Source organism: Nilaparvata lugens, chromosome 7 (genome assembly GCF_014356525.2).
Source record: "Nilaparvata lugens isolate BPH chromosome 7, ASM1435652v1, whole genome shotgun sequence".
Lineage (NCBI taxonomy): Eukaryota > Metazoa > Arthropoda > Insecta > Hemiptera > Delphacidae > Nilaparvata > Nilaparvata lugens.
The window spans coordinates 27700353-27715481 of NC_052510.1; the positions used below are offsets into that span (position 1 = coordinate 27700353).

The 15129-nt window shown below is 38.3% G+C and overlaps 1 protein-coding gene across 1 annotated transcript; it reads left to right on the forward strand.

The window, feature by feature from the left end:
- Positions 1-10355: 10355 nt before the first annotated feature.
- On the forward strand, positions 10356-10877 carry LOC120352182. The gene has a single exon (XM_039431891.1). It carries the CDS (start codon positions 10356-10358, stop codon positions 10875-10877), a length of 522 nt encoding a protein of 173 aa, XP_039287825.1.
- Positions 10878-15129: the final 4252 nt, after the last annotated feature.

Here is a 15129-nt window from a genome sequence, read left to right on the forward strand (position 1 = left end):
CACAACTTGAAAGTCGGATTATTCGTTTGGAATTCTACATGTTCCTGCTCACACTTCCACTGGGGGATTTGCCTGCTGTGGTGGACGCTTCCATTCTTGTCATCGCATGGCCAGATCACATCGTCGCTTGCTGATGTCCTGTTCTCTTGGGTACTGCGGATTCCTTGCCTGTCTGCCTGGCTGCATCTCTTCTTCAAAATTTTATTCAGGTTACATAAATCATTCTATTCAATTTTGATTTACGCATGTATTATTAATCATTCTATTGATGTCTATCTTGACATTCAATTCATTGAAGGCCCATGTCGCCTGTATTTAACTTGGACAATTTTTACATTGTATTTAATAGCTACCCTTAGCTCTTAAGTGTCAATTTTAGGCCACTGACGCCTATTAATCATTCTATTGATGTCTATCTTGACATTCAATTCATTGAAGGCCCATGTCGCCTGTATTTAATTTGGACAATCTTTACATTGTATTCAATAGCTACCCTTAGCTCTTAAGTGTCAATTTTAGGCCACTAACGCCTATTAATCGTTCTATTGATGTCTATCTTGACATTCAATTCATTGAAGGCCCATGTCACCTGTATTTAACTTGGACAATTTTTACATTGTATTTAATAGCTACCCTTAGCTCTTAAGTGTCAATTTTAGGCCACTGACGCCTATTAATCGTTCTATTGATGTCTATCTTGACATTCAATTTATTGAAGGCCCATGTCGCCTGTATTTAATTTGGACTATCTTTACATTGTATTCAATAGCTACCCTTAGCTCTTAAGTGTCAATTTTAGGCCACCGATGCCTATTAATTGTTCTATTGATGTCTAACTTGACATTTAATTTACTGAAGGCCTATGCTGCCTATATTACTGTATTCTATTTGTTGAGCACTATCTACAGCTCATTGTCATTTATTCCTATTCCTTTTGTAAATCATTAAGATTGAAATTCGCAGCAATAACTTTTCATTATAGCACTCAATCTATATTCGCAATTCAGGTATCATTTATAAATATCTTTTCGATTATTGTCAGGCTTCAATGGTCATTACTGTCATTGACCTAATTTCATTTAAATTTTGTATTTCTCTAACGTTTTCACATGTTGTAATTATCCCAAGATTTTTCGACTCAATCTACTTACAATTGTTTTTGTATGTGGCCATCTGCCTATTATTATTTTATTATTATTAAATCTCATCTTGTTGACTCATTTGGTCTTTTATTGGCGTACTTACCACAATTCAAGCTATCAGTATTTTTATGCACAGAATTCAAAGATTTATTTGTAGGTATTAATACCAACTATCATTCACAGTCCACTGCCCTGACTTTGGATTCTGTCATTGTAATATTGATACAGCATATTTAATTCAAAGTTATGGTGCAACACAAAAACATTTCACCAGAGATAATGCAAATATGATTGTTATATTCAAAATTGATCAATTATCACTCAAATTGATACATAGAGACTATGTGGGTGAAGATATTTGCTTCAGAGATTTCAGTAAATTGTGTTCAAATGTGTGGAATTCTAAGAAGCATAGTTTTCTTACTATTATGACTGAATGTGTAGCTGATAGTGGAAAATATAGGCAGGGTCTGGATAACTTTATTGACATTCAGTAGAGAGTGAGTAGCAGTGAAAGAATGAGGATGTCTCGTAGAAGACAAAACGCTAGCATTGCTCCAATCGATAAGATTAAGAAATTGAGGAAAGTTATTAGAGATAAACATAGAAGCATTGTACATTTTGAAAAGCAATCTGACGATTACAGAGAAAAACTTTTTAAACCGATTATCACACCTCTAGTTGAAATGGGGAAAACTAAATCCTCTCACCAATCTGATCAGAGTTTTATACCAAAAAAGGAGGAACAAGAAGAAGAAGAAGACGAAGAAAGTATGGAACTAGGAGAGAAACATGATGATATTAGTGAAACAATAGAAGTTGCATCACCATCAGCAGCTGAAAAAGATCTAAGCATGAACGAATCAAGTATATTTAATTCAACTAGGCTTGAGAGTGATACAAGCAACAAAATGAAGAAGATAAAGAATCAAGTGCTTGCACAATATTTGTATACATTTCATAGTGAAAAATTGGATAACTCAATTCCTTATGGAATTTCCTATGATTCTGACCGAAAATTATATTTTATGGGTGAGATGGTTGTTAGCTTTGATAACTACTTCTTTTATATTGATAACGAAAAATTCCGAATTACACATGGTCTATTAGAACTGTTATTTGCCCAAAGACCAAATTCATATCTCTTTGATGAAAAAGATCTAAATAAATACAAGAAGATTTTATCAATAAAAAAAGTTCATTTGGATAGATGAGGATATGTGAAATGTAACAGTGGTGTAAAGTCTCGCTTAATTCAAATGCTGTTTCCTGTTAAAAAAACAAGTAAGAGAGGTTCAGGGTTATTGAAATTTGCAAAAAATACTTCTAGCAATAGAATTTACCAATATTATGACAACTATGATGAATTGGTTCAGAGACTTCATTTATTAAAATCATCAAAACTTGCTGGACACTTGGGTCATGATGTTGAGATTGCATCAATTATTGAGGAATTACGTGAAGGTAAAATTATTGTTTAGTTGCAGAATGAGTGTGCACAGATTCGGAGGTGAAAGCGAGAGAGTCGCTGCGAAGAAAGAGATTGTATGGAATGAACCAGATCTTGAGAGTTTTAGTGAGAGAATAATACAGGCAATTAATCAACAGGGTGTTAGTGAATCTCTGCATTCGTATTTAGATTCACAATTATCTAATATAGTTAAGAATATTGGATTGAACAAGATCGAAAAGGAAAACATCTTCAGTACATGACAACAGTTATCTGACAATATCGATAGGGGAGTTGAAGAGAAATCTATCAATTTGGAGAATTCTCTACATGATCTCAAATCAACAACAGAGATATTCAGATCGCACTTGAATACAATCAATGATAATAAAGTTGACAAGAATTATTTGGATGAGAAATTGAAAGTTATCTCAGACAAGATTAAAGATTTGCAAGTATTAGATAGAAATTATCTAAATACCAGATTGAAACAGCTTAGCACAGAACTTTTTACTAGAGTAAATGAAACTCATTCATTATCGGTTGATAAGGAATATTTGGATAAAACTGTGCAGGCATTGAATAACATTGTTATAACAAAACAAGAGTTTGAAGATCGATTATCCGCAATGACTAATACGATAAACACAAATCTTATGGAGGGGATTGAACAATTTGTTTCAAAAAACGATTTAAATACATTGCTAACTACGTTTAGCAAAACTTATGTATTGAAAAATGATCTGAGTAGTGAAATGCAAGCATTTATTAAGAAAGATGAATTACAAGCTACAGTCAAATCAATTCGTGAGGAAATAGCATCTTCAATTAAAAATACTGAGAATGATGAAGTGACAAGATTACAATGTTCAGCCACATTCACCAATTATCTCACTTTATTTATACATCAAATAGCCTACCAAATAGTACGGAACTACGTGAAGGTTAGCTTTCATATGAATTGGATTGAGGCAAAACAACATAATTTGACAGAAGATCAAGTAGGTGATTTAATTACTGATAAAATGGGTCTCAGTATCTACGGGAATGTTCTAAAACCCTAAAGCTAGAATCATATCAATCTTTAACTGATTTTCACTATGCAAATTGCTTGGGAGAAATTGCATGAGAAATAGATAGCTACATTCTATTTCAATGTGAGAGAGTGTTCTCTACTTCACAACCATTTTTTCCAAGGTGAAACAAGATTATGCACGAAACATGTTAATGGTCGAATTTGAGATGAATTAGAGCAGAGATGCATTCATCCTTGTGAGCTCTATGAAGTAAAATTGCAAAACATGCCAATGATCGAGTATTGAATCAGGCCGGAACCACATTCATCCTTGTAAGCTCTGTGAAGTAAAATTGCAAAACGTGCCAATGATCGAGTATTGAATTAGGCCGGAACAGCATTTGTCCTTGTAAGGTCTCTGAAGTGAAATTTTGAAATGTGTTAATCATCAGTTGAGAGGAGAATTGGTGCGTAATGATAATGTCCAAGGTTGTCTCACGGGAAAGCTTGTATATGATTGTAATTAGTTTATCCTTATCTATAAACGTTGCTACATAGTGCTGTGAGATCCCACAATTCTGCATGTGCTTCACATCGTTGTCAAGTACATGTTTCAGTTAAATTTGAGAGTAAGATATTCATTTCACTTAAATCTGGCAGAAGTTTGTTTCACTTAAATCTGTCAATAGATGGCCTCTCTCACACATATCTCTCTCTCTGCTATAAATCAACATCAAATAGACCATGACTAAATGTAATTGAGCTTGACTGAATGTAATCAGGCATGACTATATTAACTGGAGCATGACTAGAGAAAGTGTGTGAGAGAGAGAGAGAGAGAATCATTGTTATCATCTTCTTCTTCTTCTCCATCTTCTTCTCCTTCTTCTTCCACCTCTCCTTCTTCTTCCACCTCTCCTTCTTCTTCCTCTAACTGGAGCATGACTAGAGAAAGAGAAAGAGAGAGAGAGAGAGAGAGAGTGTATCATCGTTATCATCTTCTTCTTCTTCTCCATCTTCTTCTCCTTCTTCTTCCTCCACCTCTCCTTTTTCTTCCACCTCTCCTTCTTCTTCCTCTTCTTCTTCCTCTTCTTCTTCTCCTTCTTCTTCCACCTCTCCTTCTTCGAGAGAGAGGGTGAGGTTCTTCTCCTTCTAAGGAGCGTGGGAGGGGGCAGGAGAGGTGCGGCAGGAGCGGGGGAGGTGGGGGTATGTGGGATCAGTGCGGGGGAGGGGTATGTAGGATGGGTGTTGGGGAGGGGTAAGTAGGATGTGTGCGGGGGGAGGGGGGAAAACTCGTAAAAAAATCATTCTAAAACCGTAAATAGAGACTACTCGCAAGCCTTTGATTTCACTGAGCAGTTCATCGTACTTTGCAGATGAAAATTCCTGGCTTGCCTGAACAGTATTAACAACAGTCTCAATTTTTGTAACTTTCGCATTGAGAGATTCAAGAAGTAGCGCAATTCTTTGTCCATCAAAACACTTAGAATCATCGTTACCTGGTGGTGGTGATGTGATACTTGCTGTTTCTTTAGAATTCACATTCTAACCATTTCATTTTTTTTCTCTTTCTTTCTTTGAGTTATTAATTGCTGAGTATAAGAATAATTATTGCGTTCCAAAATTATCACCTTAGACTGAAATAAAGAGTAGGAAGAGAGTCTTTAGTGACAATCAGTTCAATTTATCTGATTTCAAATTCTATCATTCATAATTAAGAATAGTACTGATTTTGGCGGAGTAGTTCATAAGATATAACAACTTCATCCTACTGAGCTCTACGGACACGATGGTCATGGGGCACGACGATGTTAACCCTCCTCCAAAACCTCCATTACACATGCTAAATCCGGGAAGTTCGGGAGACTCAGAAAACGCATCCGAAATGGACAAATTAAGGAGACAGTTAGCAGAACTTAGAGCTCAGAATGAATGTAACGAAGCGGAGAAAAACCAACTTAGATCAGAATTATTATCGCAAGATTCAAGAAGCCACGCCAGTCGCCAAATCACTTCATCTGTAAGGAAGGATTTGGGAGTACAATCTCTCATGAAGTCGTTTTCGGAAGAAGAAGGAAGTCAGAGTGTACGCAAATTCATTCAAAATTTAAAACTCATTGCTCAACTCGGAAATTGGGAGGACAATGATTTGAAGTTTATTTGTAGAATGAAAACGATGGGTGCAGCTGCAACTTGCTTAGACACTGACCCCGAGTTACTCTCTGTTGTTTCCAAATTTGAAGATTACGAACGTATACTCAAACAAAGATTTGAGAAAAGTCTCGACCCGGAACGATGGCTCTTCACGCTCAGCGCCATAAAGCAAAATCAAGGTGAGACCGCCCATGTGTTTGCTGACCGTTGTCGCGAAATTGGGTTAAAAGCGATGCCTATTCCTGCTGACCCCCAACAGGCAATATGGGCTCGCACGCAGCTCAACAGGACATTACTGACTGCTTTTGTACGAGGACTTCAAGGGTCAGCAGCCGTAACCCTACAGGTCCATCCACCAAAAGACCTAGAAGAGGCAATAGTTGTAGCGGAGCATGTTGAACAAGTTACAGAAAGTTGTCCCGATAGTATTTTTGCAGTTCAAGGTAGTGAGCAGAAAAAGGTAACATCCAAGTCCGTGGATAGAAAAGGAAGTAATGAGAGGAATTCCGGTTGTTTCGAATGTGGTGGAAAAGTACATTTCGCTCGGGATTGTGCGAACCAAATAATAAAAGTAATAAGAACGAAAGATCAAGATCAACCGATAAGAAGAAATTCGAGAATAACAGCAGAGAGGATCGTAGGGCAAGGCCGAAGTTTTGTTTTGTTTGCGGTAACCCTAACCACCTTTCCTATCAGTGTTCGAAATGGGCGAAAGAGTCATTTACCGCAACTAGGAGTAGCTCAAACTCTCCAGTCAGAAGTAATAATTCAGAAAACTAGAGTCGGCTAGGGGTAAGAATTGCTCAACCACCTGGCCTATGGAAATGAAAGGGCATTATGTCATCCCCAACGTGTCTTCTAGTGGACAAGGACTAGTTGCGAAAATTTGGGTAGAAGGAGAGATCAAGAAATTTTTGGTAGACACGGGAGCTGGGATTTCTATTATAAAGGAAAGCATACCTGGGGTATGGCTCGAAAAAGAAAATACTTCGGTGAGGGGTGTGACCGGAGATTTGTTATCAGTGGCAGGAACTCAGATTGTGACCTTGAAAGTAGCACAATTAGAAGTTCGACATAAATTCGTTATAGCACCCATTCAAGTCAAATATGACAGGCTTTTAGGTTGGGACTTGTTAACCAAACTAGGCTCTAGAATTGATGTTGTAGGACGCGTAATAACGTTTGGAGAAGCGAATGAGGGAAGAGGAATGACAAGAATGCATAACATAGTATATAAGTGTAAGCCAGTGAATGTAGTTGATAGCACGGTATATTGAACTAATAGAGTCTGTAAGCGGCTGTTCTCGCTGTTTCTCCAAAACTTCGTGACTACTATCAACTATCGTGGTTGATAGTAGTCACGAAGTTTTGGAGAAACAGCGAGAACAGCCGCTTACAGACTCTAGTAGCTTCGAAAAGAACGCTAAGATCCGAACAAAGCAGAGAGAAGAAGAACGAGTTGACGATTTATCTCCGAGAAATAGCACCGAATCTGAAGCTAGGGATGGACTTATGATGCGAGAAGCCAATAAGATGAAGAAGAAGAAGAAGAGCAGAAAGAAACAACCGATAACCAACGAAGAAGCATATGAAAAGAAAACCAAGAGATCACTCAGTGCGCCGGCTGGCTGCGCGGAAGAATTTCCCTCTGCGGCTGAAAAATTCCCTAAGGCCAGTGCTCAGGGAATTCCCTCCGTGGCTGAAAAAGTCCCTCCATCCAGCAATGGGGAGTTCCCCTCCAACGTTCGAAATATCCCTTCTCAATGCATAGATCTATTGTCGGGGAAAAACCAAAGGACAGCGTCATCGGCAGCCGAGTAGGTAAATACAACACAAGGCAGCGACTTGTTGGAGCAGCATGCTGCAACGCCAGCGACATTTTCACTAGTCCGCCGATGATAAGAATCTTCCATGATCTTATGATCTTCCACATGTGTGCGATACAAAGTCTGACTGTACCGGCATATTCCGAGAAACTGGCTGATGTTTACACCAATACTCCCATTAGTGAAGTGATGCTCATTGAACCAACGTTGGATCCTCTAGCAGGCTTGCGTGTGGCAAGATGTATACAACATTTACAAAATGGGAAGACGTTTGTCAAGGTTATAAACCTCACTCAGTCACCTATAAGGATTGATAAGAAACAATGTTTAGCGGTGGCAGAATCTCTGAGTGTGAGAGAACCAACTATTTCAATAAATTCTATCACAACTTTGGAAGAGAACAAAAACATTGAGAACAAGATTGATGAAAACATTGATGAACAAGATTGATGATTGATGAAGGTGAACTGGGTCACCTTCCACACAGTGAGTCCAGCCTACTGAAAAAAGTGCTGAAAAGATATGCATCCACTTTTGAAGAGCCAGGTTTAGAAGGATGCCAAGCAAATGTAGAACATTGTATCCCCACCACCAGTGATAGACCAATAGCAAAACACCCATACTGAGTCCCCTATCACCTCAGACCTGTTGTGGAGGAGCACATTGCCGAGATGTTAGATAAAGGGGTCATTGTTCCATCTACTAGCCCATGGAGTGCACCAGTAGTTCTTGTAAAGAAGTCCACGGATGGTAACATCAAATATCGTTTTTGCACAGACTTTCATGCACTAAACAAGGTTACAAAGGCTGAAGCTTATCCTCTACCCCCAATAAATGAAACCATAGAAAATTTAGGCAGTAGTAAATATTTCTCCACCCTTGACCTACACAGTGGATACCATCAGATCAGGATAGCTGATGAAGACCACGATAAAACAGCTTTTACCACAGTGGGAGGCCACTTTCAATATAAACAAATGGCCTTTGGCTTGACAGGTGCTCCTGCAACTTTCCAACGCTTGATGGACAACCTCCTGACCAAGCTTTTGGGAATGGAATGCTTTGTCTATCTAGATGATGTAATTGTATTTAGCTTATCAATACCTCATCGTGCTGAATGACTAGATCATGTCCTCAGTATTTTTGAAAATGCAAATTTGAAGGTGAATTTGGAGGAATGCAATTTTGTCAAGAGCTCTGTTCAATACCTGGGACACCTGGTAACATCTGAAGGGGTGAAACCAGATCCAGCAAAGATTCAAGCGGTGAAGGATTATCCAGTACCTAAGAACATCAGGGAAATTCGTGGTTGGCTTGGGTTAGCTGGTTTCTACCGACGATTTGTGGAAAATTTTGCTGAGATTGCTCAACCCCTTTCTCAAATCACCAAGAAGGGTGTACCATTCGTGTGGGGCTCCAAACAAATGCAATCTTTTGAAAAATTGAAGCAAGTGTTGTGTTCAAACCAGGTTTTGATTTTTCCTGACTTTCATAAAGAGTTCATAGTTTCAACAAATGCATCAGGAACAGCCGTGGGTGCAATCTTATCTCAGAATACAGAGGATGGAGAACGACCTGTGGCATACGCTAGCCGTCAGCTAAATACTGCTGAAAGGAACTATAGCACAACTGAGAGAGAGCTGTTGGCAGTGATCTTTGCCACCAAGCAGTTCCAATGCTATCTTCTGGGGAAGAAATTCCAACTCATCACTGATCATGCTGCCCTCAAGTGGATGTTGAGCCTGCGTGAACCATCATCACGTCTGACAAGATGGGCACTCAAATTATCTGAGTTTGACTATGAAGTGGTGCACAAGCCAGGCAGGAAACACACAAATGCTGATGCCCTAAGCCGGGCAGTGATGCTGGTGGAAGCAGAGGAGATAAATGAAGACATCCTCATCCAACATCAAAAGGATGACCCTTGGTGTCAGAAGATCTTATCATCAGGCACAGGCAGAAAGGAGAGAGGAATCATTCTTTGGACCAATGGTGAGGAAGACCAAAACAGATGGAAAATTGCCATGCCAAGCAGACTTGCAGAGAAAGCAATTGCCTGGAATCACTGTGCTCCTTGGGCAGGCCATCCAGGACAAGAAAGAACAGCTAGTTTAGTGAAGAAACGTTACTATTGGCCGAAACTGGGAGAAGCAGTAATGAAGTTTGTGTTGGAGTGTCACGAATGTGCACAGAGGAAAACACTAATCTTGTTGAAGGCACCCTTGCAAGCAGCTGATGAGCCCCAATATCCATTTGATCCAGTTTCTGTAGATGTGGTAGGCCCTCTACCAACCACCAAGAGAGGAAACAAATATTACATCAGTTTTATTGATCACTTCACCCGCTATGCAGAAGCAGTTCCAGTAGTAGATCAGACAGCTGAAACAGTGGCACATGTCTTTGTAACCCACATCATAACAAGACATGGGGTGCCTGGCCGACTATTAAGTGATCAAGGGTGCAACTTTATGTCAAATCTGTTTAAAGCAGTGTGCAAACAACTGGGCACACAGAAGTTGAGAACAACAGCCTATCATCCAGAAGGGAATGGCCGAGTGGAAAGGTTACACAGAACCTTGAATGAATCCATGGCCCATTTTGTTCAGCAGGATGGAACAGATTGGGACTGATGGCTGCCTTATGCCCTGTCTGCCTATAGGTCAACACCACACTCTTCTACTGGATACTCCCCACACTACCTACTCCATGGCCGTGAGATCATCCTTCCAGCAAGCTGTCCCCTTCCAGAAGAAGTAAAAGGAACCACTATGGAAGAACATCTGATCGACTTGAGAAGGAGGCTAGCAACTGCATACAAGGATGCTCACAAGAGATCTACCAGGATGGCAGAACAGCGAACCAAAATTGCCAATAAAGGAAGAAAGTTGAGGGAATTTGTGGCCGGAGACCTTGTGTATCTCCATGACCCAGCAACAAAACCAGGCGATTCAACTAAATTTCATTTGCCATGGAAAGGTCCATTCGCCATTGCTGGGAAGCTGTCAACTGTGAACTATTTGATCAAGTTGCCTGATGGACGACAGATGGTAGTTCATGTGAACAGGCTGAAGCTTTGCTATAAGAGAGGGGAGGCTGAAGCAGATCCCCTGGAAAATGTTAATGAGGACTTGCAGAGGACATTGGAGATTGAAGAGAGAGCTAAGGGTACACCCAGTTCTCATAAAACTCCTGAGGAAGAGGAAGAGGTGGAATATAGAGCCCCAGATTCTGAGGATGAATGGTGGGAGCAAGTATACTCACCAGCTGAAATTCCTGGGGAGGATGAGTGAGAGAGGGAGAATCTTCGAGAAGAAGAGGTGGAATTTCGAGAAGAAGAGGAAGAACCACCCAGCCCTGTATTTGATGAGAATTAGGACCCTCCCTACAGCCCAGATGAGAGAGTGAGGGAAGTACCCCGATCCCCAATTGTGACAAGGAGTCGAGCAAGGTCAGTAACCTAACCAGACAAGGTCGGGTAGAGAATTTCTGGATTGAGTAGGAAATTCTTTGCTGCAGACTGCATTTGGCCCTGGGACAGCTGATTGTAACAAGAAGTGTGTATATATACATGAAGAGAAATAGAGTAGAACCAAAACTTGATTTATTGTATATTGTATTTGTAATGTGTCGATTTTGATGATTTTAATTGAATTGAACAAAAGTATTCAAGTGTAGCTGTCATGTGACCCATATTGTAATAGATCTATCTTGTATGTTGTATGTCATTTGCAATGAGGTCTAATGAGTACAGAAGTTACCAAGTTAATGATAATGCCAAGATGAGAAGAATATTTCGATCTCTTGATCTAGCATATCAGAGATAGGGATGGGTATTGATACATCAATGTTTAAAAACATCGATGTTTCAACATCAAACATCGATGTTTTTAACATTGATGTTTACTGTTCAATGTTTTTCACTTATCAATGGTTTTACCTAGACATCGGTCATCCGATGTTTTTCCCAACTAAAAAGTAAAAACAATTCTAATTTTTTAATTTTATACAAGTTTTTTTTTATTTTTTTGTTTGAAGAGGATTATCTTGAGAGCAATAAGCAATAGTAACAGAATTACAATCATTACCTCTATCATATTTAGTGTAGTATTCTGTTTAGTGTTTTTTTGTGAATATAGATCACTCTTGTGAAAGATCTCGCATAAGTTTTGATTTCCTGCAGATTGCTATTTTTATTTTTCAATCAGGCTCTCTGTATTTTTATGTGAGACTGTTGGATACTCTTGAAGATTTACATTACTTCTGTGGCCCGTGTCAAGGTTAGATAGTTAGTTATTTAGAATTGAATAAGAGGTCGGATTCTTAGTTTCTCAGGAAGAAAGAGTTTTTTCTTACTACAATTATTTCCTCAACATGTGTTTAACACTAATTAATCTAGCTCTGGAAAAGAGGTCCTTGTATTGTAAGGAGTACAGATATTCATATAAAAAACTTAATCCATTTTCATTTCCTAAAAAATCTATCAGGAATTGAATGAATGCGATATGAGTATCAATGATTGCTAAAATTAGCTTAGGGTGAAATTTCAAGACCGAATCCTCAAGGATATCCCGAGAGATTTCAGACTAAACCATGAAGATGACAAATCTTGTAAACTAGAGTTGATGTATCTTTCTAGTCACAACCTGACTTCAATTATTCAAAAGACTGTTACTTGAATACCACAAGTCCAAAATTGCTGTGATTCCAGTTAGTAACTGTTGAAATATTGGAACAATAGCTCCAGATAAAATTGTAGTCACTTTAGAAGCTTTTTTGTGCTCTACAATCTGAGATCAGGTATAGCGATCTATCTCATATTCCAGGTACTCCTGACAACAATGCTCCTTGTATTGTGAAAAACACCTAATTTTCAGCTTCAAGCATCATCACCAACTACATTGTCCTCACATTGATATTTCGCACAATGACATAAGTTCTTGAGATTATGTTCTATGAGAATCACCCGTAAGATACACTTCATTTCAGTATTTCCTAGTGGAGAGGCGCGCTTAAGGACACCTCAAGGAACAAAATTTCAAACACATAACTTCTGACACAATGCTCAGATTTCATCGTACTACACTTCATCCTTCTCGGTTCGTCACGGCGGTTCAAAATCATACATCATAGTCAAACTTGGTCGAAAAATGGAAAATTTATTGTTGAGTGTACTTAAGCCCATATTTCAATACACAGAAAATGACAAATTTCTATATTCAAAGTTGCATGTCTTGTGAAATACTTCTGATAAAATTTTCAAATCTAGTGAGAATGTGAAAATTGTCCCACTCTACCCACTCCAATAAATTATACTTTCGATTCCAAAACAATTTGGAAGTTAAGATTTTAAAAATGGCGATTTCAGTTTTTACATTTTTTTCGTAATTTTACTGTTGATCAAGAGTTTCTAAAACGAGTCTGATACATCATAGAAACTTACGATTGATTACAAATTGTAGATAAATTCATCCTCTACGAGCTCAGTTGCCTAAAATCCATCTTGAATCACTTTTCGCTATCATAGAACTGCCAAAACCGTTAATATGAGAAAAATATCTACAATTTCCGGATTTGTTTCAACAATCAAATCTCACTTTACGATCATATTTTTTCATGGATTGTTTACAGCAGATGAAATAGAAAATTCTATTGTACATTTCAAGATCATGTAATAATCTTAATAATTAAGGGCTTACCGAGATACATAGCTTTGAATATAGAAATTGGCCATTTCTTATGTATTGAATATGAATAAGTACCTACACTCAACAATGAATTTTCTATTTTTTGACCAAATTTGACTGTTGATGCATGATTTTGAACCGCCTTGGCGAGCCGAGAAGGATAAAGTGTAGTACAATGAAATCTGAGCATTGTGTCAAAAGTGAATTATAAGTGTTTGAAATTTTGATCTGCCTTTGAGCGGATTTGATTTTGAGCATGCCTCTACTAGGAAATACTGAAATTAAGTGCATCTAATGGGTGATTCTTACCGATGAACTTATGTCATTGTGCGAAATATCAATGTGAGGACAAAGTAGATGGTGATGATGGTTGAAGCTGAAAATTAGGTGTTTTCCACAATACAAGGAGCATTGTTGTCAGATGTACCTGGAAATCTATATGACATAGAGCGCTCTACCTGATCTCAGATTGTATAGCACAAAAATACGCCTAGAGGGATTTTGAAATATACATATAAATTGTAACAATCGGAAGATATTGTTGATAAAAAACTAAAATTCATCAAAATTGATTTTTTCTTCAAATTTTACTTATTTTTGAAAAATTATAACAAAGTACTCATTGGAGATAGAGTAGAGTTCCGAGTGATCTCATTTTTCTTCAGAATTATATAATCTGGGAGAGATTTGGCAGAAATAGCTGAAAACTGGAAAATGAGCCGAAAATACAAGGTTTTTGGGCTATCTTGTATCTAGCACAAGAAAATCTTGCATGAAGAAATTGGTTCTGGACTTCTCTTATGTACCCAAATAATATATTAAAAAATCAGAACTACAATATAAATTGCAAGCACACCCCTTTTTTTATGTCTATATTGACTGGAATAATAGTATCATCCAAAAAACGTAGGGCGATAAACAATGTTTAAAAACATCGATGTTTACTGTTCGATGTTTTTCACTTATTGATGTTAGGATGAAAAAACATCAATGTTCAAAACATCGATGTTTTGTCTTTCAATACCCATCCCTAATCAGAGATCAATAATCGACTATCTGAAGCAACATTGTTTGGTGCCTCAAGGGAGTCACACGTGGGGTGTGTGTGCAATGGTAACTGCCTAGGGTGCGCAGGTTACAACATGCATTAGGGTATGCATGGGAAATCAGGAGCAAGTGAAGAAGTCACTGGCTCAAATGAGACTCCTCAGTATGTGGCTGAGAGGAAGCACAGCTGTCTGGAACTGCAGGAGCATGGCTGCCTGGCAGGGAGGAAGTGTGTCTGTCCTGAAGCATAGCTGAGTGGAGCATTGTTTGATCAGAGGTTTAAGAAATCCTTGGTGAGAATGTGTAAGCCCACAAGGACTAGTAGAAGGATCACATGCAGTTACATCTAAGATGAATTTAATGTTGAAATGTTAGAAATCTATGTTAATTTTAAGGAACTTGAACTGTTGATGTATTTGTGTTTAATTGTGATGTGTATGGAGCCTTTTGTAATCGGCTACAATATCTAGTAATTGAGATTCATGTGAGTTTAGGTTAAGAATTTATTGTTTAGTTGTTGGTTGAAATATTCATATCCAATGGAGAGCCATTGACAGATAGTGTATTTTGTTCTCTGGATGTTTTGATTACAAATCGTATTGGTTAATATTAGAAGGATAAGATTAATTGTGTTGGTATAGTATTAAGTTGCTGTAAATAACTGGGCTGAGGAATGCAACTATTGAGTGGCAAGAAAAGGGTATCAGGGTCAGATATCTAACACTGCAAGGACACTGTACAGAAGAGTTAACTAACAGAACATGAACCCGTTCCAAGACTGGACACAGCTGTTTCATCAGTTGCAGGTGCT

Coding starts and splice junctions, on each gene's coding strand:
- LOC120352182 (XM_039431891.1), top strand. CDS start 10,356: ATGGAAGAACATCTGATCGACTTGAGAAGGAGGCTAGCAACTGCATAC.